General features: G+C 36.7%; 1 protein-coding gene and 1 pseudogene across 2 annotated transcripts in view; one reads left to right on the top strand and one right to left on the bottom strand.

Moving 5' to 3' along the window:
* The window catches only part of RAP1B (RAP1B, member of RAS oncogene family), a 61,866-nt gene that overhangs the window by 18,731 nt on the left and 15,200 nt on the right, over positions 1 to 27,935 (bottom strand). For both annotated transcript variants that reach the window (XM_060025183.1, XM_060025182.1), the window contains exons 2-7: positions 6,496 to 6,577; positions 5,355 to 5,423; positions 4,040 to 4,096; positions 2,975 to 3,115; positions 809 to 952; positions 18 to 134 (exon numbers count right to left, since the gene is read on the bottom strand). In XM_060025183.1, coding sequence (XP_059881166.1) covers positions 48 to 134; positions 809 to 952; positions 2,975 to 3,115; positions 4,040 to 4,096; positions 5,355 to 5,423; positions 6,496 to 6,552 — 555 coding nt within the window. In that variant the 5' untranslated portion in view covers positions 6,553 to 6,577 and the 3' untranslated portion in view covers positions 18 to 47. The remainder of the gene's footprint in view (positions 1 to 17; positions 135 to 808; positions 953 to 2,974; positions 3,116 to 4,039; positions 4,097 to 5,354; positions 5,424 to 6,495; positions 6,578 to 27,935) is intronic.
* Positions 8,925 to 10,644, top strand: LOC132433871 (small ribosomal subunit protein uS8-like; annotated as a pseudogene).

Below are 27,935 nucleotides of genomic sequence, written 5' to 3'. Positions count from 1 at the left end.
AAGATAAATCAACATACCTGGCTCAGAGCTACAATGCATTTAGTATATTAAAGCAGCTGACATGACGACTTTTTGCGGGCCTTCCCAGGCACTGGAGTTTTTCTGTTAATTTGCCGCACTAGGTCATAAAAGATCTGCAAACACATTAAATTTTTAAAAAAATTTACAGGGAAAAAAAGCCCCCAAAGAACTAAAAGTGAAAGAGTAAAGTGAAAAAATTGAACTTTCCATGAACTTTTCCCCAGAAAGCAAATATTCTGTTCAGTTAAGGAATGAGAGTAAAGCCAGGTATTCTTATAATCGCCAAGTTCTTTTGTTTATTTTTTGGGAGAGCTAAAAATCGTTCTCCTTAAAATAAATACGGAGTTGAAGGAGCTGCAGGGATCTTAGTTCAGACAGAATATTTACCACCATCCAAAGAGAACAATTATGTACTCTTCTTCAACTCTATGTATCCTTATTCTACAACATTATTTTAAGTCCCTTCAAGGCAACAACCGTTCATGCCTTTTTGAATTTGTCCTTGCCTTCATATACCTGAAGACTTAATCTGTCTTCCCCACCCCTATTATTTTCTGTCCAGTTTTCCTTCATTTTATGGTAAATTCCACTGTACCAGTATTTAATAAAGAGGCTCAAAGAGCATTATTGCTTATTAACATGCATTTACTTAACACAAGACTTCTGCCTATATGATCAACAAAGCACCCTGAGTACAAATTAACCTGGGGTTGTGTTAATATAGACTCATTATTTTCCATTAATTTTGAATGCTAAATTCCAAATCATGAGTTCTATTTCACCATACCTCATTAACATTTATTTTTGATTTTGCAGAGGATTCTAAGAATGCACAGTTGTTCCATTGTCTTGCTAAATTTTGACCTTGTTCCTTTCCTACAACTCTTTCATCTTCCAAGTCACACTTATTACCAACCAGAATCATTGGAACCTAAAAAGGGTAAAAACAAGTAAACAAATATGCAATATAAATTCAAATCAAAATTCAAATTAAAATATTTCTAAGGATTACTTTTTATACTATGCCAGAAAAAATGCTAAGTTAATAACGTGTAATACAATTTACAGTTAAATATGAAAGCCTTGACAATGTTAATTTAAGAACTTTTCACATGAAATTTTTTTAGAAAACAAGCTATGATCTACTTATAAAAGAGGGTGAAAAACCCTTAAAATTGTAACACAATGGACTTTTATTTTATTTCGGCCATACCGCATAGCACGCGGGATCTTAGTTCCCCAACCAGGGATTGAACCCGTGCCCCCTGCAGTGGAAGCTCAGAGTCTTAACTGATGGACCGCCAGGGAAGTCCCTCACAGTGGACTTTTAACTAATTATAGTAAGCAAAACACAAAACCTTTTTAAAAGGAAGTGCAAAAGGGTATAACATAAAAAGCCAATATATTCCAAAATTTTAAAATGTTTCTCCAAGGGACATAAATCAATTTAAAATTTTCCGGTTTTCTAACATGTATTTATTAAATACTCATTCCCAATTTCATAACACAAAAAGGAGAAATCTGGAAAGCCCCCAAAGCAGAACTTTTAGCTTCTCATACAGTGTATATTAAAAAGCCAAAAAGTAAAATTATCTTAATTTACTAAAAATCTAGACCATATTAATCACGTGTTTGGATACATGTGATGTTTGTAATTTTAGAAGGACACTACAGGGAAAAATACTACTTATGCTGCAAAACTCCTATTAATCATTTAGAGATTGTCTTTCTAAAGAAGTTTTGGAAAAAATCCAAACTAGAAAATCAAGAATTTTGGCTTTTTACACAACTACTGAGCCTGCGTGTCTGGAGCCTGTGCCCCGCAACAAGAGAGGCCGCGACAGTGAAAGGCCCACGCACCGCGATGAAGAGTGGCCCCCGCTCGCCGCAAGCAGAGAAAGCCCTCGCACAGAAACAAAGACCCAACACAGCCAAAAATAAAAAAAAAATAAAAAAAAAAAAAAAAATTTTTAAGAATTTTGGCTTTTTAAGGAACAGATATATAGTATTATATTAATAAATACCTGTTTAATGCAACTGACAGAAAACCATAGTAGTTACCAGAGACACTGGTAAACAAACAGCTTTACCGAGGTTGCTGTAAGTATGTCAGGGTCCCCCAAAGTTCTCCTGCTTTAGAAGTCCAGGAAATGGCAGCATTTCCCATAGGTGCCCTCAAGCTCTCGAAATATTTGCTATAATTAAACTATACATAGTACAGTGGTTCTTAAAAGTGAAGTGCCCAGACCAGCAGCATCAACACCATTTGGAAATCTGTTAGAAATACAAATTCTTAAGCCCTATCCCAGACCTACTGAATCAGAAACTCTGAGAGTGGGGCCTGGCAATCTAACCAGCTTTACAGGTGATTCTGATGCAAGATCAATTCGATGCAAGATGAATTTATATATAGTGTGAAGAGGAATTAAAATAATCCATTTGAAGTTTCCTAAAGGGATTAAACTCCATTATGGTGTACTCTGAAGGGGCATGTAAATTTACATTAGAATCGAATATATCTGTTGCCTTTCTTTAAAAATTATTATTATCATTATGCTCCTTCTGTCATAGTTGCTTGAGATCTGTTCATATGTTGTTTTGATTCATGTTAAAAAGGCTCTTAAATCTGCCAGAAATATGGCCAGAACATCATATGCTCTATTAGTAATATTTGCCACCAACACCTCTCCTTCTTCACCAAATGCATGATTTTAAAACAGGAAGGGTATAAAGTTTATTTTACACAGGGGAGAGGAGGGTATTTCTCACTTTTTACATTATATATAGTGTTAAAGATATGTTTTTCCCCATCAAGGAAAAGCTTTTGAAAAACAAACAAAGCCCCCCAAATACATTAACTTTAAACTGGATTTAAATTCAAACCTTTAAGTTGGATATCACTATAATAAGGGTTTGAAACAAAATATATTTATTTATTACGAAGCCAGCTTACATCATCAGTGTCTTTAACTCGAAGAATCTGTTCTCTCAGATCTTGTAAATCATTAAATGTGGACTGTGCTGTGATGGAATAAACTAATGCAAAGCCTTGTCCGTTTTTCATGTACAAATCCCTCATTGCTGTAAATTGTTCCTACAGTAGAAAGAAAGAATCATTAAAAAAAAATAATGTTAAAAAAATGTTTTGACAGATAATTTGACAATTTTCGAAGTCGATAATTAGAGCTCAAAGAAGAATGCAGTAGTGTTATGTAACATCTCTTAAAATTACAGCCTGTGGCTATTTGAAAAAATCAGTATTTCAAGAAATAAGTGTTTTACTTAAAAATAATACACCAGAGCAGATTTATGTGCAGTAAATATACTCAAGTGGAACAGAAATGTCCTGTGTCCAAATGCTAAAGGCAGCTTTTTAATATATCATAATGTGTAAGGCACCCAAATCAAATCACCACGTTACCCACAGCTAGCTCACAATGCTCTAGGTTCTATGGGGGCCACCAGCACGTTACCTGTATCTTGCCATTTTCCCCCACTTTTCCTCCTTCACTAAACTGTAAGCCTTTGAGTGTAAGAATACAATACACAGCACATATCAGGTACTCAAACATTAGTTGAATGAATACCACATATCCAGAATAAATTTTCCCTTCACCTTCAGATACCAACAAATCTAGTTGGTCTGTAAATATATTGAAGGAGGAAAGATAGCATTCAAAATACTTCATACAGCCACTGAGGAATAAATGTACACTCTAATATTATTTTCCACATTATTTAATAAATGGTAATACAGTTTAACTTGTTTTAAAAGTACTAGCGGGACTATGAAAACTTTCATACAAAATTTCTACTTATTTCTTCAATAAATGACCCACTGCAATGGCAAAGCACACACACAAGAAAAGAATTCAAGAGGATAAGGAAAACAGCTTTAAGATTTAATGCAAGCAGTACTTTTAAATAAGCTTAACTAATGTTTGTCTACAGAATACTAGCATCTAAAGGTCAATACTGCACAAGCTGTGCATATACTTTGGTACTCTGTTTTACATACCGTTCCTGCAGTATCCAAGATTTCAAGCATACACTGTTGTGCATCTACTTCAACTTGCTTGGGGAAAAATTAAAATAGATATTCATTTTTTTAAACGTATACAAGACTACTTTAATATACCCAACAGCTAATATGATATTTAAAACAGAGACACAGATTATAGCAACTTCACAACTAATTTCAAGCAATACTCACTTTAACAAAACAGGAGAAAAAAATAGCTAGAAAACAGGTCTACTGACCCCCAAATTGCATTAGGTGCAAAAACCATGTGTTCTGAATTTAACACAAGGATATCTATTGATACAAGATACACAAGATCCAACCTCAATATGAATCACTCAGCACTTAAATCTGGAGAGGAAACGATTTCAAAATAGCTCAAAAAATTATTTTAAAACCAGTAATAGTTCCAATAATACCAGAAGTAATTGTCCATCTCAATTCTCCCATACTTTAGATATATCTTCATTTCTCTAGATAACCACATCCCCTTCACCATATTGGAACAACAAAATTTCTGGGAGCAAGGAAGCAGAGGAGAGCTATCAAAATAAATTATATATCCCTGCTACCCTTTTTACCTAACATTTCCTAGGGAACAAAGTTATATACGTGGAAAGAAGAGTAATATTGCCTCACTGCTGGGGTGCAGAAAGGGGTTTCCAGTTTGTTTTGGTAGACTGTGGACACAGAGGGAGGAACGGAAACACAATGTCTGCACAGCAGCAGGGGCCAGGCTGGCCACTATATCCAGGTGGGGGGATAACTCTCTCCCTGCTAAATAAAAAATCTCTGCGCATTTATAGTTTTATTGTCACATGTTGTACAAGTGAACATATGGACAGAAATAAACCTTTCTACTATTATGAGCAGTGGAACTTTCTCAAGGAGTTGTAAGTAGGAAGGTTAGGGAGACTTTTGTACTTATATCTTTATATTAAAAAGAAGGGAGCCTGAGAGTATTCAGTCTTTGGGGGGCAGAAAGGGGAGAGAAACATGGAGCTACCACTTGAAATGCATGGCCCAGCTCTAAGGTTAGTGTGTCAAATTACAATTTTGTGGTCAGTATAAACTTAAAATTCTTTGAGAGAGAGAGATAAGACAGAGAACAAGAGTGACTGTTTGAGATTCTCAAGCTGGTAAACACACAATGCCAGGAAATAATCAGGTGTGATCTTTCCCCACTAATTTTATAAATTATCTCTGCTTCTTCGTCCTACTTTGTAAACAACATTTAATAATTATTAAGCTAAAACAAGAATTTATATTTATAGTAAAGTCAAAAGCAAAAGGCCTTCTAAAGTTAACATACCTTTCTATAAGAATCTTCTATCGTAGGATCATATTTTTCAACAAAAATTCCTTGAACAAATTGTACAGTCTGAAAAAAATTAACATACCATTATACTCCCCCCAAAAGAACATATTCAATTCTGCACATTTTAAAGTATTGACTTCATATAGCTAGTTATACCACTGATTAAAAAAACATAACCGCAACTATATTTGAATATACGCATGTGGTGGGAAAATTACTTTAGAAAGCTTTTTTAAAAAAAGTTAATAACCACCAAGCTCCTTATTGGTTAAGTCTAAATTTAGAGATCATATATTGAAAAATCATTAAATGGCTCCTGTTTCAGTCCTAAGGGCTTAAATTTGAATTTTAGTTAGAAAGTGGCTAATTATCTTGTGTACACACATATGTGCACACTCACAACACCTCCCCATTACTTTGGATATATTTACAAATGAAAAAGCAGTTCATGCTCCATTGTACACACTTCTCAGTTTGATCCAAGCATGTCAAATTCTGTGCTAGGTGTTCAAGTGGCAAAGTAAGATGGTCAATCTATCTTACTGTGGGGCTTTGCTAAACTCTGAACTGTGCATCAAGTTATTTCCCCTAAGTTTCTCTCCTTCCCCACCCACCACTGTCAAGTTGTGTCTTCTTTCTTGCTTTACTATTTCTTGATACAGAAAACATGGTGGGACAGTCAAAGGTAATCTTTGAAAAAGTTTTTTATATAAGGTGTATTTAATTTTTGTAACAAAATTTGTATTGTAAGCCAACTCACAATGAGATGGACCAAAATTTATTCCTGTCTGGCTCTGAAATGCAGACACCCATTTATATGCGCTGAAAGTCAGTCAGTTAAAGAACGGACTCACTTTGGCATAATACTTCTTTGTGTTAAATCTCTTTATGTGTTCTTTCCCTTCCGTGCTTAGTCCAAACTGTATTCTAGTCTGGAACCCATGTTTCAGAGAGAATATGATCTACCCAGATACAACTAAAAGTTGACTAAATTACAAGAAAAATATTATATTACTTCTAAAATCATTACGAGATTTCACCTTAACAAATAAAGACAAATAAGCAAAACCTAAAACTCAACAGAAAAAGAACACGTCTTGGAGTAAATAGCTTGGGTACAGTGAGAATATCTTACCAGAGCAGATTTTCCAACTCCTCCAGAGCCAAGAACGACTAGCTTATACTCACGCATGGCGCAAATTTGTAAAATCTAGTACCTTATTAAAGAAAAAAAAAACAAAAAGAATTCTTAAGTACTATCTTTGTATTCATGTCCTTCTTATATAAACAAGACATTCAAGCATTTATTTAAAATGACTACTATACCATATTAATATGGAGCATTTCATAAACAGACTTACTAAAGGATGCTGCTGGTGGTGCCCTTTACAAAACATCAGAGGAGGAAAGAAACTGCAGAATTATAGACGTGACTTTTAGCCCTATCCTAAATTCAATTACAATAAAATATTTACTCCATCAAGAAAAAAAGGGAGGAAGGCTGAAAAACAACATTAAGGGGCATTCTGTTAGCTATAAGATGGCAATAATAGACATGTTATCCCCCTTTACTGAACCATCTGCAACCCTGAATCACAAGTAGTTGAGTGCCTACTAAGTACAAGGATATACCCAATGAACAACAAAAAAATGCCTGACCTCAACTGAGCTAACATTCTGGTAAAGATGAACACGATAGGGGAGGGGTCTGCAGACAAATCCAACTGACTACCTGTTTTTGTACATAAAGTTTTACTGAAATACAGCCACACCCATTCATTTGTGTATTGTCAATGGCTGCTATCTTGTAATGGCAGAGCTAAGTCATTATAACAGAGGCTGTCTGGTTCACAAAGCCTAAAATATTTACTATGTGGCATTTATAGAAAAAACTTGCTGGTCTGAGATACATAAACGGTTAAGTGAGTTAGCAGAGAAAGCAGACCAAATATATATTCCTGAAGTGGGTGTGGGGTGTGGGGTTGGGGGACAGATGGGGTGGCACAAGGAAACTGAAATGGTCAGGAATCAGAAGATCTCAAGAACACGAAAGCCCAGACTGAAAAAGTCTACTGAGTGTTCAGTATGCTGAAATGGTGGAAATCAAAACAAAATAAAACTGAAAAGAAACAATCCATACCAAGGCTCATCATTAGAAAATTTCAGTACACTAAGGAGAAAGAAAGAGAGATCCCGAAAGTTTCAGGGTGGGGAACAACATGAGAACACAAAGCTCCCACATTCCTAGAGAAAAATAATTGGCCAGTGGCCATGGTACAAAAGTAGCCACCAGAATAGGTTTTAAACCTTCTTAATCAAGAAATGACAGTTCTTTAGTCATAGTAACACAATACCAGGACTGGTTTAAACACATTTAACCAACCAAAAACCATTTGCTTCAGTGAATATGCTTCTGCAAACCAGCCTATTATTGATAGCCCCTTATTTCTGAAAGTCAGTCAGTTAAGAATGGACTCACTTTGGCATAATATTTCTTTGTGTTAAATCTCTTTATACGTTCTTTCCTTCCAGTCCACACTCTTAGAAGATAGCATTTGTTTTACCTATCTCTATATGCCATCTCTTGATTTCTTCTCAGGACGCCATGTCTAATTCCAAGGACTTCTTTTCAAAAATTTCTCCTTCACTCCCACCTTTAAATACATGGATTATTTCCTGTGTTTTCTCCATTCCTTAATGGGGGGGTGGGGGGGGGGTCAGGGAAGCAAATATAAAAACCACCAAAGAAGTCGGCTGCTGACTTTCTCACTTACTAGTTCCTACATTTCTAAACTTACTGAACTCATTATTTCCATAGACTTTTTTCCAGTTCCGGAACACTGTCTCCATAACTTTTGTGAACTGCATGGTTCTTACCAGATATGATTTTAGGAAAAAGGATATGAAATAAAAGTTGAATCACCTTTCAGCTTTAAGAATATTCCACATGGTAGTCTGCATTTAATTTGGGACAAATAAATCTTTCTTTGTAAACATATAACTCCAGTCAGGTTTATTTCTTTTAATGTAAAAAATCATTTAAAAATAGGATTACTGGGCTTCCCTGGTGGCGCAGTGGTTGAGAGTCCGCCTGCTGATGCAGGGGACACGGGCTCGTGCCCAGGTCCGGGAAGATCCCACATGCCGTGGAGCGGCTGGGCCTGTGAGCCACAACTACTGAGCCTGCGCATCCAGAGCCTGTGCTCCACGACGGGAGAGGCCACAACAGTGAGAGGCCCGTGTACTGCAAAAAAACCCACAGAAAACAAAAAAAACCCTATGTTTCAAATTGATTAAAGAGCCCAATGTCAAAAAAAAAAAAAAATTATAGGGCTTCTCTGATGGCGCAGTGGTTGAGAGTCCGCCTGCCAATGCAGGGGACACGGGTTCGTGCCCTGGTCCGGGAAGATCCCACATGCCGCGGAGCGGCTGGGCCCGTGAGCCATGGCTGCTGAGCCTGCGCATCCAGAGCCTGTGCTCCACGACGAGAGAGGCCACAACAGTGAGAGGCCCGCGTACCGCAAAGAAAAAAAAAAGGATTACTTAGGTGATAATTCTATTCAGTTCCATGCACACATTAGCCAACCCCATGGACCTACATTAATATTTGAGAAATATTTAAAAATAAACTTAGGATTTTCATGAAAGATGCCTTCAAATAAATTTTTGTTTCTGAACCCATCTAGAGGGAATATGGTAACTTTGGGGACAAGAATTTCCTAAACATCCCAAAGAGCAAACCAACTAACTGTAACACAAATAAAATTAGACTCATCTCCCTGCATCTTTTATCCTTTAGGTAGCTGGGCTGTGTCACTTTTTGATGCCTTCTTTGTCATTGTTTATCATTAACTTAAAAAGAAAAAAAGACTCACTTCAGTGAACACGCAGCAAAATGCCAACCAATCAGCAATTGCCTCACCTGAGTAACACTGCTTTTTACTTGTTGACATTAACTCACTCCTGCCTTTGAAAGTCTGTGAATCTTTGGACTCTGAAATTCCCTAAAAACCCTATAAGACTAGCAATCTGCTCTGCTCAGGGGAGGCAGTATCAGACCAGGATAGCTTTTCCTTAAGTAATCAATAATTTCAGCTTTGTGTTTTCTGTTTATATATTGAATGGTGTCTCTCGTTCTTTGGGACAGTCAACCTAAGACCCTCATTTGGCATCACTCCAAATGATGCCCTTAGACAAACAAGTGTACTGAATGGGCTGCCTGTGTCCAACTTGTTTGTTTTTTGATTTTCCTATCAGATGAGTCAATCTCAACAATGACGGGTGCTCCAATCAGTGCTTGAGCTCACATTGCTAACTTTGTTACCCTAGGATTTGTACCAAGTAGGTTTTTGTATAAGGCAATTAGGCCTTTTGGCTTTGGCTTGGAGTGTCCTATTTGATAAATACTTTTGCCATTAGTTTATAATTCTTCAGCTACTTGCTTTGCTTTTGTTCATCTACTTGCTCAAAATTTTGTCTCACATGTTTTGTTTTGTCCTGTACTGTCTTGTTTCCATTCATTGAATAAGGGAGTGCTCCATGTGGAATGGATGGACACAGGCCTGAGAGCCTCCAATGCAATTCAAACTGGCCCCAAGCACTAAAGGTTAAAGATGAGTAACATCAGTGACCAATTCAGGCAAAGTTGAGTGATGGGCCAAACATCACCTCGGGTCACTTAAACTTTCATGACAGCATTACAAGGTCAATAACCATGGGGTTTATTATGTGGCACCTTCCTAACTTCTGCTTGATCAGGGAACCTGAGAATCTGTTTGTAAGGACACATTTGTTAAAAAAAATTTTAAACTCTTTCTGCCATCTTTCTGTGCTGATATAATGGTGCACACGAAAGTCCTAGCTGATGCTCTCAAGAGCATCAATAATGCTGAAAGGAGAGGCAAGTGCCAGGTTCTTATTAGGCCATGCTCCCAAGTCATCATCCAGTTTCTGTGATAATGAAGCATGGTTACATTAGCAAATTTGAAATCAATGATCACAGGGCTGGGAAAACTGTTGTGAACCTCACAGGCAGGTCAAACAAGTGTGAAGTGATCAGTCCCTAGATTTGATGTGCAACTCAAAGATCTAGAAAAATGGCAGAAAAACCTGCTCCTGTCCTATCAGTTTGGTTTCACTGAGCTGACAACTTCAGATGGCATCACGGACCATGAAGAAGCAAGATAAAAACACAGGAGAGAAAATCCTGGGATTCTTTTTCTAGGGATGTAATACAAACATGCAAATAAAATGCCTCAATGGGGACTTCCCTGGTGGTCCAGTGGTTAAGAATCTGCCTTCCAATGCAGGGGATGCGGGTTCGATCCCTGGTTGGGGTACTAAGATCCCACATGCCCTGGGGAAGCTAAGCCCACATGCTCTGGAGCCCACCCTCTGGAGCCCATGCGCCACAACTAGAGAGAAGCCTGCGCACGGCAACAAAGATCCCATGTGCCTCAACTAAGACCTGACAGCCCAAAAAAAAAAAAAAAAAAAGCCCCAATGGAAAAAAAATTTAAAGCACTCTTAAGTCATTTTTATCTAGGAATAATTTACATCCAGTAAAACAAGCAGATCTTAAGCATACAATTAAATGAGTTTGGGCATATGCCAATACCCCCACAACCACAAACACAGCCCTCATTCAGATTTAAAACACTTCCAGGGACTTCCCTGGTGGTCCAGCAGTTAAGAATCTGCCTTCCAATGCAGCGGATGCGGGTTCCATCCCTGGTCGAGGAACTAAGATCCCACATGCCATGGGGCAGCTGAGCCTGCGCACCGCAACTACTGAGACTGCACGCCACAACTAGAGAGAAGCCTGCACGCCGTAACGAAAGATCCCGTGTGCCGCAACTAAGACCCGACACAGCAAAATAAATAAATATTTGAAAATTTATATTAAAAAAAGATTTAAAACACTTCCATTACCCAGACAGTTCCCAATGTGCCTCTTCCCACTTAATTACCCCAACACCGTTTTCTTGACTCTAGTGATCTCTTTCTTATTTGCCAAGGCCATACCTCTTCTAGGAAAAACATCTGTGTCTTTTATAAACTTCCAATATAATCTCAACTCTTGCACTTACACTGGTAAATTACAAAAATGGTGACTTTGACAACTGCAACATAACAACAGGACTTATGGCCAACTTTTTTTTTTTTTTTTTTTGCGGTACACGGGCCTCTCACTGTTGCGGCCTCTCCCGTTGCGGAGCACAGGCTCCAGACGCACAGGCCCAGCGGCCACGGCTCACAGGCCCAGCCGCTCCGCAGCATGTGGGATCCTCCCAGACCGGGGCACGAACCGCGTCCCCTGCATCAGCAGGCGGACTCACAACCACTGCGCCACCAGGGAAGCCCACGGCCAACTTTTAAAATGTCAAAATTAATACTTTAAGAGGAATTATAAATATAGAAAAATTATGAGACAAAAATAACATTCAATAATCTTCTCTAATTGGTATTCTGAAGCCTCAAAATAAAATGACTAAGATTGTCTCTCTTTACTCCCCTGCTCAAACCTTTGGAAACCTACCCTCCCTGAATCATTGTCTCTTTATACTATCCACAATACCCTTCTATTCCATCTGCTCCTTACCCATACCTCTGAAATGAACTACCTTTCTTGGGGGTTTCTCAGCAAAGGAAAAATTATACTAAACAACCGCCTCTTTAAATTGCTGAAGTGGAAGTCAGAGCTATAGAAACTGAATTTAAAGACTGGTCTAGAATTTAGTTGGGAGTTATGCTTAAAGATTTTTCTAAATCTCAGGTAGACTGACAGAAATTTGTTGCAGGATCCCAACTTACTTACTAATTACTTAATTTCATCATAGAGGAAAAAGGTTAAAAGCAGCATGATAGTCAAGACCAGATTCAAACAGCCCAGCCTGTTAAAAAAAAAAAAAATTGGCCTTGAGAGAACAAGAACCTATTTAGGAAATACACTATTTCAGGGCTAGATTGGTCAACATTTAGTATTGTAGACAAAATGAACACTACATGATAGGAAACAAAATAAAAATTGACTCCAGGAAATTTTAAAGGGAGACATGTCCCTTCTTTCTGTAAATGGGCTCAGACCTGAATAGGAAACTGAAAATGGAAAATCAGAAAATCTACAATAGTTGAGCATTTTCAGAGATCCTCACAAAGTAAACAAGCTAAAAAGAAAAATTAAACCAAAAGGTCTTTGTTTTCTAAGAAATGGGGGCCTATGGGTGAGGAAACTTGTACATACTGACTAAAAAAAGTAAACATTTATGTGAACTGCATTTCTTAATGCGATGCCTGGGGTCCTACTTCCCAGTTGCTTCATTTACCCATAAATGAGTATTACTTGTTGCTAGAATGAGTCAGGTTCATCCATATTATTGCTTCTATCAGTAATTTGTGTTCCTTCTATCTCTTATTGATAAAAAGCAGATCCACTGTATGGATATAGATAACATTTTCTTTATCCATTCACCCGCTCATGGACATTTGGTTTGTTTCCAGCTTGTGGATATTATAAATAATGCTTATCAATTTGTTTTAATTTTAGTAACTCAACCAAGAATTTTTACTGCAGATCTCTAAGATCACAGGAAATTGAGAACATTTCAAATTTTGAAGTAGGAAATATGAAAGTCATCAATAGACTTTCAAATTTAAAAACATAGTGACAAAACACATCTAACTTACCAATAAGCAGCTTTCTAACAAGGAACACTGGTAAGTAACAACCACAAATGAACAGTCATTCTCTTTCATTAATTTTTTTGGCCAGTATTTCCTAATATGGACAAACGACCAAAATATTTTTATTTAAATCCTAATAAATACCAATGCTACGGATATTATTTTCCTTAAAAAAAAAAAAAGTCTAGCAGTATGAAAGCCAAGATTTGAGCTAATACCTGTTTTTCAAATCTGTGCCTTCTACTACACCAGCTTTGAAAAACTGTTCACATATTCTAAGCCTGGGATAAAACGTGGATTTCATTATGAATGCCAACTCTGATTGACTGGCAATGACCATTACTTCTGTTTTAAAAATTTCATGCACAATTTTAAGATGGGTAGAGTTATAACAGAATTTCAAAGGGATTTGTGATAACTGCTGTTTGAGACATTGAGAACAACTGTTCTCTTTCACTGAACTCCAAAAGAGGGACAATTTTGACAGCACAGCATAGTGGTTCACAGCACCTAAGTTTTAAATCCTCGTTCTGTATAACCTTGGCAAGTCATGAAACCTTTCAGAGCTTCCCTTTCCTTACAGGGAAAATGGAGACAGTAATGCCTACATGGTAAGGTTGTGAGATGGATACACAAGAGCATAAACTCCACAAAAACAACAATTTTTGTCTGTTTTATAATATCCCCGAACCTCAAACAGTGACTGACATATAGTATGTGCTCAACTAATTAAAGAATGAAATGTAGTGATTTCCCTCAAGAGTACTTACACATAGTAATAATCAATAAAAGACAGCTTTAAAAATAATTATAACAGCAATGGTCTGGGCTACTGCTCAATACAGTGTAGGAGAACTGATGTTCCCTCAGTTGAGAATCACTGCTCTACCCTTTTACCTACTAGCTTAATAAAACATTAAGAATGCAGGAGGAGGGCTGCTATCCAGCTTCTGTCTAATTTAGAAAGTTTCTTCTAGTTAGGCAAAAAGGTACAATGCATAGCCAGAACTATTTTATACAATGCATAGCCTAAAACTATTTTCCAATCATATGTGGGTTTCTATCCTTAATTTAGTCCTCCTGTCACTACAACCAGTTTGGAACATGTTAAAATCAACTGAACTATATTATAATTCTTTAGCTATACTTACTATTTAAGCATCATCTAAGAGGCACTTTTATTTATTTATTTTAAACATCTTTATTGGAGTATAATTACTTTACAATGGTGTGTTAGTTTCTGCTTTACAACAAAGTGAATCAGTTATACATATACATATGTTCCCATATCTCTTCCCTCTTGGGTCTCCCTCCCTCCCACCCTCCCTATCCCACCCCTCTAGGTGGTCACAAAGCACCGAGCTGATCTCCCTGTGCTATGTGGCTGCTTCCCACTAGCTATCTGTTTTACATTTGGTAGTTTATATAAGTCCATGCCACTCTCTCACTTTGTCACAGCTTACCCTTCCCCCTCCCCATATCCTCAAGTCCATTCTCTAGTAGGTCTGTGTCTTTATTGCCATCTTACCCCTAGGTTCTTCATGACCTTTGTTTTTTCTTCTCCTTAGATTCCATATATATGTGTTAGCATATGGTATTTGTTTTTCTCTTTCTGACTTACTCCACTCTGTATGACAGACTCTAGGTCCATCCACCTCACTACAAATAACTCAAATTCGTTTCTTTTTATGGCTGAGTAATATTTCACTGTATATATGTGCCACATCTTCTTTATCCATTCATCCGATGATGGACACTTACGTTGTTTCCATCTCCTGGCTATTGTAAACAGAGCTGCAATGAACATTTTGGTACATGACTCTTTTTGAATTATGGTTTTCTAAGAGGCACTTTTAGAATACATTTTAACATCTCTGAAACTGGAATGTACCTTATAGCAAACTCCCTTGTCAATACAAAAAGCTAATTATATGTCAGTATTTTTAATCATTTAAAAATGTAGTTTAGGGAGAAAGACTGGGAAATAACTCTCCTGTAAGTCTTTAAAAAACATTACAATGGGGCTTCCCTGGTGGCACAGTGGTTGAGAGTCCGCCTGCCGATGCAGGGGACATGGGTTCATGACCCGGTCCGGGCAGATCCCACATGCCGCAGAGCGGCTGGGCCCGTGAGCCATGGCCGCTGAGCCTGCGCGTCTGGAGCCTGTGCTCCGCAACAGGAGGCCACAGCAGTGAGAGGCCCGTGTACCGCAAGAAAAAAAAATATATATATATTGGTAACTACTGGCAGTTAAAAAAAGGGGGGGGGATTGGATGAAGGCAGTCAAAAGGTATAAACTTCCAGTTATAAGTGCATAAAAGGGATGTAATGTATAACATGATAAATTAACACTGCTTATATTACACAAAAGTTCCTAATAGAGTAATAAATCTTAGGAGTTCTCATTACAAGGAAAATATTATTTTCTATTTCTTTAATTTTGTATCTATACGAGATGATGGATGTTCATTAACTTATTGTGGTAATCATTTCATGATGTATCTAAGTCAGTTCATTATGCTGCACACCTTAAGCTTATACAGCGCTTGTACGTCAACTTTATCTCAATAAAACCAGGAAAAAAAAGTGGCCATTAGAAAATCAAAAATGCCAAGTTTAGCCTGTCACTCAACTCACAATGAATTATAAAATATTCATGTTGGCAAAAAAGGGAATTTTTCAGATAAATAACATGCTGATTGTGATGTATGTTTAAAGAAAAGACAAGCTTAAAAGAACCAATTAAAATTCTTTCAATTCTATTTTTAAACCTTAATAACTAGTATGCCTCTTCTCAAAAAGGGCTAAGAGTTAACTATTAAACATTACAAAATTAAACTTATTATTTTAAGTGCTTTATAGAAAAATACTCTATACAATGTAAATATTGACATTTTAAACATTTTCCTCTCTTATATAAGCTGTATTTGTCTTTTTTATTAATTATCATGCTAAAAAATCTGGAAAGAAAAGATAAATAGGGTAGCAAAGTATTTAAGTTCTAAGTACTTGGATTGTATTCTGAGAAGCCTGTTGATCTGTTGTGCCTTCTTGTACATAAGTAGGAAATAAGGATTACGACACACACAAAGATACAAAGTATCTTAGAAATTATTAGAAGTATATTAGAAATTACTGACAGATGGTAACTAGACATCATGGTGATCATAACTTTCATAATGCATATAAACGTTGAATCACTTGAAACTAATATAACATTGTTATACTTCAGTAAAAAAAATTTACAGAGTTCTGACTACTATGTATTATTGCAGTGGACTGCCATTTAAAGAGATGGGAAGAACAATTAAAACTATTTTATAATCAACAGAAAAACTGACACTGAAAGAGACTTTAACAACCTTCAAGTTAACGGCAACACCATCAAAATGTGTTAGATGAAGATGTCAGCAATGGCGGATATCTCGGCTAAACATTTTGCCAAGAATTATGGTGCTATTGGTCAACTGTAAAACATTCTAGTTTGATTTCCATTGTAGGTGATGGGATTTGATTTTGTTGGTTTATATATGCTCTCTTTTATGGCATTTCTTGTACGTAATGGCATTTATCCAAAAAATCTGAATGCAGTTTGGAAGTTATCTGTAATGAATTATAAATTAACAATAACCTGTTTATATATTAATCTGAAATTCCAGAATTATTTGAATCAAGCTTTAATCTATGAATTCACCAATTATATTAACTCATTAGTTAATGAGGGAAACTCAAATGTCCATTTTTTGGGGGGTGGCTAAACAGGCAAGAACATAGAATACGTGCAAAATGAATTTATCAGTAGTGCCATTTCTCATTTATACTTCTTCATCAGCGAGAAAGTGCATATATACAAGTAGACATTTATCCAGTTATAAATATGAAGCATGATTCACACAGCTTCTCCAACAATCTAACATTCCAGATGAAGAAAATCAATTAAATTTGTAAAGAACTATCAAAACATGGAAAATTCCACTATGGTTACAACTGGAACTATTTTCTACACTAATTTTTCAAATGTATAAATATTTCTGCTACTTATCTATGAATAAAAAATTTAGGGGGTAATTTTCGGTATTATATGTCGTTTGCATTTAAAGATTCCTAATTTTAGTTACTTACATAGATCCCCTAAAATTTGTAGGACTACAACCAACTCCTGGATCAATCGAAGTAAGTGATACATTAGAGACTTATCTTTGCTTTCATTGGTTCTTTTTATCAGTTTAAGCAAGTGTTTAATTCTAGTCTCAGAGAAAAATCATAGCAAAGATATGTAATGACAAGAAAATAAAACCCCTATGGTTCCTTCTCAAGTCAAGTTTCAGTGTCGGCTTTGTAATTGCTTGAAATGAAAGTTGAGGAAAGAAGACACAATCATATTCTACATAAAGTTCAGTAAATTTATTTAAGATAATATTTCATCAATCAGAAATGATTGGCATTTTTACAAAAATACAAAACAATAATGGATGCTATAACGATTCTGAGCAGAAAATTCTGAAGACATTTATGAGTCAAAGAAAATAAAAATCAGTAAAGTTTTAGTCTAAATGTATTCACTATATAAAAGTACATATCAAAAAGCAAACAACTGATTCAATTATCTACCATTCTGTATTGCATATTTTTCCTTAACAAGACCTAGGGCACACCCAAGTTCAGATATTACTGTCCCCAATTAAGAACTATAAGAGTAAATCTAAATATCATCGGGGGAATTTTAAAAAGCATTACAAAATGATAAACAGATGTACTAAAAAAAACCTCTTGGCTATTTACTTCATGTTGACATTTACTGAAGACCTACAGTGAACCAAGAATTGTGCTAGAACCTGATGATTAAAAAAGAAAACCTAAGACATGACACCTTCTAATCAAGATTACTGTATTATAGCATTCAATATTCAACATTCATATGTGAGTCCCTTCTGTATGTTAGGCTCTGTTCCAGGCAAAGGGAATAAAGCAGTGAATAAAAGACACTGCCCCAATAATTTACTGCCCCGGGGTGGGGTGGGGGAACAAATAAAATCAATATAAAATATGTCAATCTGACAAGCATTATGGAGAAAAACATATAAAACAAGTTAAGGGAGATAGTGTGGGAATGGAGAGATTATAGCTCAGTACCCAGTCATTTCAACAAATTGATATTAAATCCTATTTTTAACAAAACACTCTACCATTAGGCTTTGTTCTGTTCAGTAACTTTAATATTTTTGGTGGGATAATGTTCCAACTAATTTGTGGCTGAAGTTAAATGTGGATTGGGGAGAGTCACAGAGATTTGTCTAGGATCCACGAGAGAGCTCATGGCTTCTATGCCCCTTCTTCCTTTGCTAATAGGGGTATAAATGGGATTTCTGGAGGAATCTAAACATTAGCTGGTCTTAGGAGGTACCGTTATTCAACATGTACAAAATGCCCCTCGGTGATTTCCTTTGCCAGCTCTGGACAGGAGGATATTCATGATTCCCCCCATTGTGTAGAAAGAATAACACATAGATCAGGATAGAAGAGAATGCTCCTGACTCATGAATACTCAGGATGCAGTCCTTAGGAGGGTAGTGTCCAGGAAACATCTTTGAAGTATTCCTCGCACTATCTCAGCCCACATTGATCGTTCCTCTTTCTGACAGGCTGCACCAAATACTTTAGGATTTAATCATACACTATCTTGTCTTCTAAGAGGAGGAAAAAAGTTGTAGAAAGCAACATTATCTTGTGATTTAAGAGGCTTGGCTCTATTTTAGAAGTTAAATAATTTGAGATAAATAAATTTATTCTCAATTTCCAGGTTCCTTTGTCTGTAAAATGAGGAAATAAGGGAAAGTGAAGTATTGAGCAGAGATGCCTTACTCAGCCCGGTAGGCATGCAAATGCCTCAAGCAGCAAGGTGTTAATATTAGGGAATGGTGTGGATTGCAGCCAAATAGAGCGAATGCTTATACAGCTAAAATCTTTCAAATTCTAAAAACTGTGAATACTGTGAAAACCAACAAATCTATTTGAGTTACGGAGATTTGGACACCAGTTTTTTACTTCTGGACTGGATGAACTCTAAGGTCCCTTTCAATTCCAAAATGTACTGTTACATCAAGTTTTGAAGAATTATAATTCAGATATAATTTTTAAAGTATCCTAATGTTATATTCCCTCTTCTTAATTAATATAAAAAACGATACACAGTTGACCCTCGAACAACATGGGTTTGAACCATGTGGGATCCACTTATACATGAATTTTTAAAAATAAATACGTACTACACAATTGGAGGTTGGTTGACTCCTTGGATGCTCAGGGCTGACTGTAAAGTTATACTTGAATTTTCGACTGCACGTGTATTGGTCCACCTAACCCTCGTGTTGTTCAAGGGTCAATTGTAAAATTCTATGTTTGTAATAAAATTTAATGATAATGTAAATATTCTTTTCCTAACTTCATAATGGAGGGTTAATATTATATAGACATTTTAGAATTATCATCTTTCAAATATAATATAGATAAAACTAAATAAAAGACTGGAAACAATAAGGACAATCTCCCTATTCATAGGCTGTCCTATGGGAAAATCTGTCAACAACTACTGGGCATTCAACCAAGGCAAGATACAAACGCCTTCTACATTTTCTTCTTCCTTCTGGCATGCTAGTCCAAGATGCTTTGTGCAGTTAAGGCTTCTTTCAAAGTAATTTAAGATTAGGGCATGGGCATGAGATTCTCCCTCAGGAAATATACTTCTCTTCAACTATCACCCCAAAAGAAGAGATTGGTTGTAGAGGGGATTATACATATTGATTATGGGGATTAAGATTGGGAAGTAAAATATAAAAAGAAGTAAAAAGTGGTTGTAAAGGAGAAGTCTATATATAAAATATGCAAAAAATGTGGAGTGGGGACCAAATGTCACCAGGCTGACCCATAAAACATTGAATAATAGATTCTAATTAAAGACTGCTTTAATCCTATCCAGGATAAAATATAATACACCATCAAACCAAAGGAATTAAGGAAACTTTGGTTATATTAATCCAGTAACAAAATTTGTATCCACAAGGTTACCTTGAAAATGCTTGAAATCAATATTATCTTGAAAAGCAAATACACTGATTCTTTGTTTTTAAATGATGGACCTATGTTTCAATAACACAAAGCAATCCTATATTTTAAGCAAAACAAATAATCAACTGATATTTTTAGAGACATTCCTTAACCAAGTGTGGCTAATTCATTATCAATAAATAAAGAAGCCATTTGGCTAAGTTTGAGGACCAAACTTAGTTTTTCTTTATACCATAAAAGTAAAACTTAAAAGTAAAACTTATACTACCTTTGCAGCCCAGGGTGGTAAAACATGGATTCTAGAAATAAGAAAACCTAGAACTGGCCACCTATGCAATTTACAAGTGACCTGTCACTTATTTCTAGGCTTGTGTTTTTATGTGTAAAATGTGGACAATGATAATACCAATTTCACAGAGTTGATGGGCAGATTAAATAAGAATATATATTATCTATAAAAGCCTTAAGTGTTAGTCATTAACATTATCAATTAGATGCAGAGTAGCCATTATTTATTTATTTTGGTGTTCCCTATTTGGTCTAGAAATGTTTGTTGAATAAAAGAATGACTATCTAAAGACTAATAATTCATTTCCAGCAAAGGAAAGAAATACTTAGATTTTTAAAAGACCACTAACAAGTTACTTTTTTAGGTAAATTGCCATGTAAGTTCATCAGTTATTGACAGATGTCATGAATTCCAATGGAATTCTTGACATTAAAAAAAAATGAGGGGGACTTCCCTGGTGGCAAAGTGGTTAAGAATCCGCTTGCTAATGCAGGGGACATGGGTTCAAGTCCTAGTCCAGGAAGATTCTCACATGCCGCGGAGCAACTAAGCCCGTGCGCCACCACTGCTGAGCCTGCACTCCAGAGCCCGCGAGACACAACTACTGAGCCAGTACCAAAGCCTGTGCGCCTAAAGCCGGTGCTCCACAACAAGTGAAGCCACCGCAATGAGAAGCCCGCGCTCTGCAGCAAAGAGTAGCCCCCGCTAGCCACAACTAGAGGAAGACTGAGTGCAGCAACGAAGACCCAATGCAGCCAAAAATAATAAAATAAATAAATAAATAAAAATAATAAAAAAGAGAAGACTTAAAAAAAAAAATGAGGGGACTTCCCTGGAGTTCCAGTGGTTAAGACTCCGCACTTCCACTGCAGGGGGCATGGGTGTGATCCCTGGTTGGGGAACAAAGATCCAGCATGCCACGCAGCGTGGCCAAAAAAATAAAGAAAGAAAAAAAAGAAAAGGAAAAGGGGGGGAGGGGAGGAGAAGAAAGAACGTTTGAGATGCTTTGGGCATATATCTTTAAAAATTTTTTTTTTTAATATTAGTTTCTTATATTTGCCCTGTAGGAATTGAAATTTCAGTAGAAAAGAAAATGCTCTGGGCTTCCCTGGTGGTGCAGTGGTTGGGAGTCTGCCTGCCAGTGCGGGGGGGACACGGGTTTGAGCCCTGGTCCGGGAGGATCCCACATGCGGCGGAGCAGCTGATCCTGTGCGCCACAACTACTGAGCCTGCGCTCTGGAGCTTGTGTGCCGCAGCTGCTGAAGCCTGGTGCCTAGAGCCCGTGCTCTGCAACAGGAGAGGCCACGGAGATGAGAGGCCTGTGCACCACGGTGAAAGAGTGGCCCCCACTCACTGCAGCTAGGGAGAGCCTGCACACAGCAACGAAGACCCAAAGCAGCCAGGAATTTAAAAAAAAAAAAAAAAAAGCTCTACAGCACAAATAGTATTAAAACCAACAACTTTTGGGTTCCAGAGACACCTACTCTCAACCCCATAATCTGACTTATTTATTATTATTTTTAATCTGACTTATTCTTTAAATCAGTCTCATTAATAAATGTAAAAAATAGGTTATAATAAGAAACAATACTTAAAAAGTGATCAGCGACATTTCATAGTTCCTTTCCATTAAAATTCTCCAAATAGCTACAGTCAAATTAAAATTCTTCCAAAACATTGGTAACTAGCAATTTTCCTATCCTCAAGTTGTTCAGCTACGACCTCCCCCCTTTCATCCCCCCCAGTTTGAAATTCTGTGATCTTAAATTATAAATAAAGGGCTAAGTAAAAACACTTAACTACTGGTTCCTGAAGTCAAGTGACACTACTCCCACTAAGCACTTTCTGGGGAGATGATACTTGATTTCTCCTTTCCGCCTCCAACTCCCGAAGTAGTATTTTAGCAGCTAAAGAGGATTACTGTGCTCTCTTCTCACTCCTAAATAAAATTAACTAATTCAAACATTAAAAGAAACTGGACTAATCTTTTGGACACAATGACAGTGTTCAAAACTTCTGAGCAGATTAAAAAATTATTTTTTGGAGGAAAAATTAAGAGGTCCAAACATTACCTCACACCCTCTTTTAAAAATGTTTCCAATCTTACTAACTTAAATTCTGCCAAGAAAGGTCTTCTCTGTGAACTAGATTTCTAAATCTAGTCGAGCATAGAATTTGTAGACTGTCAAACTGTTTTACAGCATTTTCTCTATTCTGACCATATTTATAACACCTCACAGAGGAATAAAATTCTTCCTTTACCCTTTTCATGGACTAATGTTGCCAGTAAATGAAGCTTATTCTAACATATACTATGACATGCAATTTAAAGTCATGTTTCCAGTTTTATTATTGGACTTTTCACTGTAGTTACCTTTCGAAGTTCAGTACTTGATCACATCTCTGAGAGAATATATTAACTACAGCATAAAAATTTATCACTAATCTAACAACTGCAGAAAAACCATATAAAGAAATCTTAATAGATTTCTCAGTCAACAATACATGAGCAACGTAGTTAAGTGACAAAAAAAACAGAGATCCCAAAAATGTTTCAAAATCAGGCAAGAAGAAATAATGGGGGCTCAAGATCACCATATTAGTTTCTATCAGATCCCTCCAAACAGGCTGGATTTGGAGGGATCTGACAGATTCCTCTCCCCTGCTCCCCAGGTCCTTGGACATGTCCTAAAAATTAACCTGTCAGTTTTTTTCCTCTGTCAGATCTAGCTGTAAATTCTATAGGCATACATAACTCAAAATCTGCTGTGTCTTCTGAACTGAATTTAGGTAACCCAAGTATGGACATTAACTGTATTATTTGCTATATATCTTAGAATCTGATACACACACACACATACTCACTCACTCACACGGAGGCCTTAGTTAACTGTATTTTAAATTGAAAAAACAAACAAACAAATGGTAAAATAGGAAAATATAACAACAGTTAAGAGCACAGGGCTTCCCTGGTGGCGCAGTGGTTAAGAGTCCGCCTGCCAACGCAGGGGACACGGGTTCGAGCCCTGGTCTGGGAAGATCCCACATGCTGCGGAGCAACTAAGCCCGTGTGCCACAACTACTGAGCCCTCATGCCACAACTACTGAAGCCCGTACGTCTAGAGCCCATGCTCTGCAACGAGAAGCCACCACAATGAGAAGCCTGCGCAGTGCAACGAAGAGTAGCCTCCGCTCGCTGCAACTAGAGAAAGCCAGCACGCAGCAACAAAGATCCAACACAGCCAAAAATAAATAAATTAATTAAAAAAAAAAAAGCATAGACTTTAGATCTGATTTCCTGGATTAGAATGCCAGTTCTAACACATATTAGCTAAGTGACCTTGGTCATGATATTTTAACCTCTCTGTGCCTCATTTCCTCATCTGAAAATGGGAAAAAACAGTACTTCTTAAAATTAAAAAAAATTTCAAATAAAATAAATTATTCCATGCAAAATGCTTAACACAAAATAAGCAGTCAGTAAATGGTACTTGAAAATTTTTTTATCCTACCTAGCTGTCTACAGTGCTTAAAACTTGAAGCACCTATAAGACTTCAAAAGCATACTATAGTATACTACAGAAAATTGTATACCCTAAGGAGTTGTCATTTGTCTCTCTTCTCCACCCCATTACCAAGTCTGATCCATTCTACCCTGATGTTTCTGAAATCAATTCCATTCTCTCCACTCCATTACCTCATAAGAACTCTCATTTCTCATGTGGAAAAAAGGGGGATACAGGATGCAAATATGAAGGGAAAACGTTAATTTACTATACACTTGAATGTCCATGAACAGATTAGAGATGTTAGTTTTAACTGTGAAGACAAAGAGGTAGGGCATTCCAGAAATCTGAGAAAAAACAAATATGACAGCTATATTTCGGTGGCTTTTACATCCCAGAAGATGCTTTGTAAGTATGGAACTTTAAAATGTTTATAGTGTTTGTACTGTGTTAGCTCGCAATCAAGTCAATTTTACAGAACAAAATGCTATGGGTGCAGAGAAGAGAACTGTCTGACTGTAAGGATATATCAGGCAAGGTTTCACTAAGTGGATATTTAAGCCAGACCAGTGGATATTTTAAGGGAATAGGGAGGTTCACTGAGAGATAAGGGCATTCCAGGAAAAAGGACTAGCATGAGAGAATTCATTACATCATGAGTGCATGGGGAAGGGGGTTAGGTACAAGAGGAAGGGGAGCCTTGACCTGCATTCTATAAGAAACAGAAACAAAGTTTGCAAGTTGGGAAATGATATTAACATATCTGTGTTTTAGAAAGAATACAGAAGCAGAGTATTAGTTTCCTGAACTCTGGGAATTCAGTAGGAGTTTAATGCAGGTAAGAGATGGTGACCTAAGTCAGTGTAGTGGCAGAAGGAATAAAGAGAAAGGATATTTGAGAAATTTCTAAGTCAGACTCAAGAGAACATGAGGACAGACAACACTGGGTGAGGAAAGGAAGATGAGATGCAGCATGATCAAAAAGATGGATAGTGACACCATTAAAACAGATAGGGAGCCTAAGAGGAACACACTTGGTTTAGTAGGTATCTTTTATCTTTTGGAATAGGTCTCAAAGACAATGGAGGAAAAACTGACAACAGTATGGACATGGCAGTAGCATCTTTTATTCTCAAAGCGATTAGAAAGAAGATGCTCAATGCCTGTGTTCAAAAGGCTTCAGGTACAGAACGGACACTGATTTGTTTAGGAAGATTATAAATGTACCATGTGTAATTTGTTTCACTCAATATTTCTGGTGTATTAATTTGAAATATACAATTTATTTAGATGATTACAAATCTCAATTTAAGGTTTTATAATTTTAGTTGTAAGCCTTTATCTTTGATGGAGTCTTTTGCCAGTTTATGAGAAAAAGGAATATGAACAGAAAAAATTAGCACTGTACAAAACCAAAAATCTTTCTAGGCTTAATGAGCTTCTCAGTGTAAAATACTCAGTGACTAGCTTGTATTGTATGTACAATAAACCATAACATATAAAAATCACTTGCCTAGACTGTGTCTTTGGACTTGGTCCTTCGTCCTTTTCCTCTTTATCTTAAGCCTTCTGTAAACAGGGCAGAAGTAAGCACCTTACATCCTATTTCTGATTTCTCTAGGAATAAACAGATACTACGGCTATGGTGACACCATTGCTAGTGTTTACTCAACATTCTTTTAAGGTCTAGTCTAAAAATAAAATGTATCTATTAAAAATCAACAAAAACTACTACAAGCAAAGAAATGCAGATTTCCTCCTTCTCTTGTGAAAAGGACACCATTCTTTTTTGACTTTAATCTAAATGTTCCCATTTTCTTGTCTTCTCAAGTCTTTTCATCACCCAAATCTGACCTTTACATTTCTATACAGGAATATAATGTTGGATACACTTGCTTTAAAGGCTCAACAATGTCCATGATATAAGCTGGCAAGTCTCACAAGGTGGCAAAAAGAACCATAAAAAGCTAAAATAACAAAAGGACTCTATTCACATTCTTAAAACAAGAAAAATAATGAAAGGATAACAACCAAGCACACCATCCCAGAAGAGCCTATTTTAGCCAATAGATTAATCAAATTAAGGACATCTTTTTGGTATAAGTAACAATATTTTTAATGGCTCCTTTCCATCAATACTACCAGGCACAGTGCATGTCTCAGAATAGTTTATGTCCCACAATGGCTCAACTGCTGACCAAATTTGTAAGGATTTTTAGTAGCCACTTTAAGTTATATACCTGCTATTAGAGAGATCTCAGCCATGGTGTTCTCTGATTTACATAACATGAACACATACAAAAGCTAACTGCAGCACAGGAATGACTAGGCACACACTACCCTAGATGTTTCCTTACAAACACTGTCTCTGTTAATCTGTGATCAAAGCTTAAACCGCTTTAAGAGGAAAATTTCAAGCTGCCTAGGACTTTGCTATATCTAATAAAGTACATTTAAATAAAGCATTAATCATCCGACAGATGATACAATTTTAAGAAATTTAGTAGCACCACCTTCTGATAAGGACACCATGATGTCATACACAAATATATTCCTAAATAATTAATCAAATGCACTTCTGTATTTTCATTTGAATATTAAAGAACATCTATCCAAAATAAATAATATTCAGAAACTTAAGAAATAAAAGCCCAAGTGTCCCAACACCCCTCTCCCACTAAGCCAACTGTCTAGTTACCAGGCATTTATTAAACTGTGCTAACACGGTGATAAGCAAAAAAGATAGCCACATCAAAGTGAAATCAGGGTGACCAATAGTCCTGATTTTAGCACTCAGTCTTATGTCCCAAGAAATCCTCAGTCCTGAGAAAAACAAGGTGGCTGGTCGTCTTTTGTGGAATACATATTGATAGGAATTTGCTTCCTCTCATGTTTCATAATTTTAAAGATGTGGAACTGTGAAGGCTTAGAAAACATCTTGCAGGGACTTCCCTGGTGGCGCAGGAGTTAAGACTCCACGCTCCCAGTGCGAGGGGACCCAGGGTTCGATCCCTGGCCACGGAACTAGATCCCACATGCATGCCGCAACTAAGAGCTCGCATGCCACACCTAAGGAACCCGCCTGCCACAACTAAGGAGCCTGCCTGCCACAACTAAGACCCAGCACAACCAAATAAATAAATAAAAACATCTTCCCGGCAATCAAGAAAAAAAAAAAATCTTGCAAATGTACAACAAGCTTATTTTTTTTTCACAATGTGATCATACTCTTCTCTGAAATAAAACATGGACACTAAAAACCAAACTGTGTACATCACTTAGTATAAGAGCAAAGTTTGAGTGTGTATGGTAACAAACAATATTTGTATGGCCTTTACAATTTACAATGTATTTTGACATGACTTTTCTCATTTGGATAAAAATTCAAGGAATCTGTCATGAAGGAACACTGTCCCTTAATTAGAAAAGTATAGCTTTCATAGAATTAGTATCTGAATATGCATTAAGTGCAAGTGATCACAAGGGTTACAAAGATGAACGAAACATACTTGCTCTCAAGAAGCTTACAATTTTGTAAGAAAGGTGAGACAAAAATCATGGAAAATATCATGAGAAAAACAAAAATACTATGGAAATTCAGAAAAAGGTCGGCAGCAAAATGTAGGAATATGATTAGACTACAGTAGAAAGCACGGTCTGAGTGGACCTCAAGGTACAAAGGGACAGGAAAAAAAAATAGCAAGAGAGTCTACAGTTAAGATAATGAAGATCTCTGAGTATTAGTCAAGAGATTTGACTCATTTTGTAATCAACAGTACTGGATATTTTGAAGAAAAACATACCAATATTGAGAAAAACTAAAGCTACTTTTTTTTAAAAAAATTAATTTTATTTATTTATTTTTGCTGTGTTGGGTCTTCGTTTCTGTGCGAGGGCTTTCTCCAGTTGTGGCAAGTGGGGGCCACTCTTCATTGCGGTGCGCGGGCCTCTCACTATCGTGGCCTCTCTTGTTGCGGAGCACAGGCTCCAGACGCGCAGGCTCAGTAGTTGTGGCTCACGGGCCTAGTTGCT

The sequence above is a fragment of the Delphinus delphis genome, chromosome 11 (assembly GCF_949987515.2).
Source record: "Delphinus delphis chromosome 11, mDelDel1.2, whole genome shotgun sequence".
In the NCBI taxonomy this organism is placed as follows: Eukaryota; Metazoa; Chordata; class Mammalia; order Artiodactyla; family Delphinidae; genus Delphinus; species Delphinus delphis.
The sequence above is the reverse complement of the archived record's forward strand: the minus strand, read 5'-3'. Positions and strand labels throughout refer to the sequence as shown.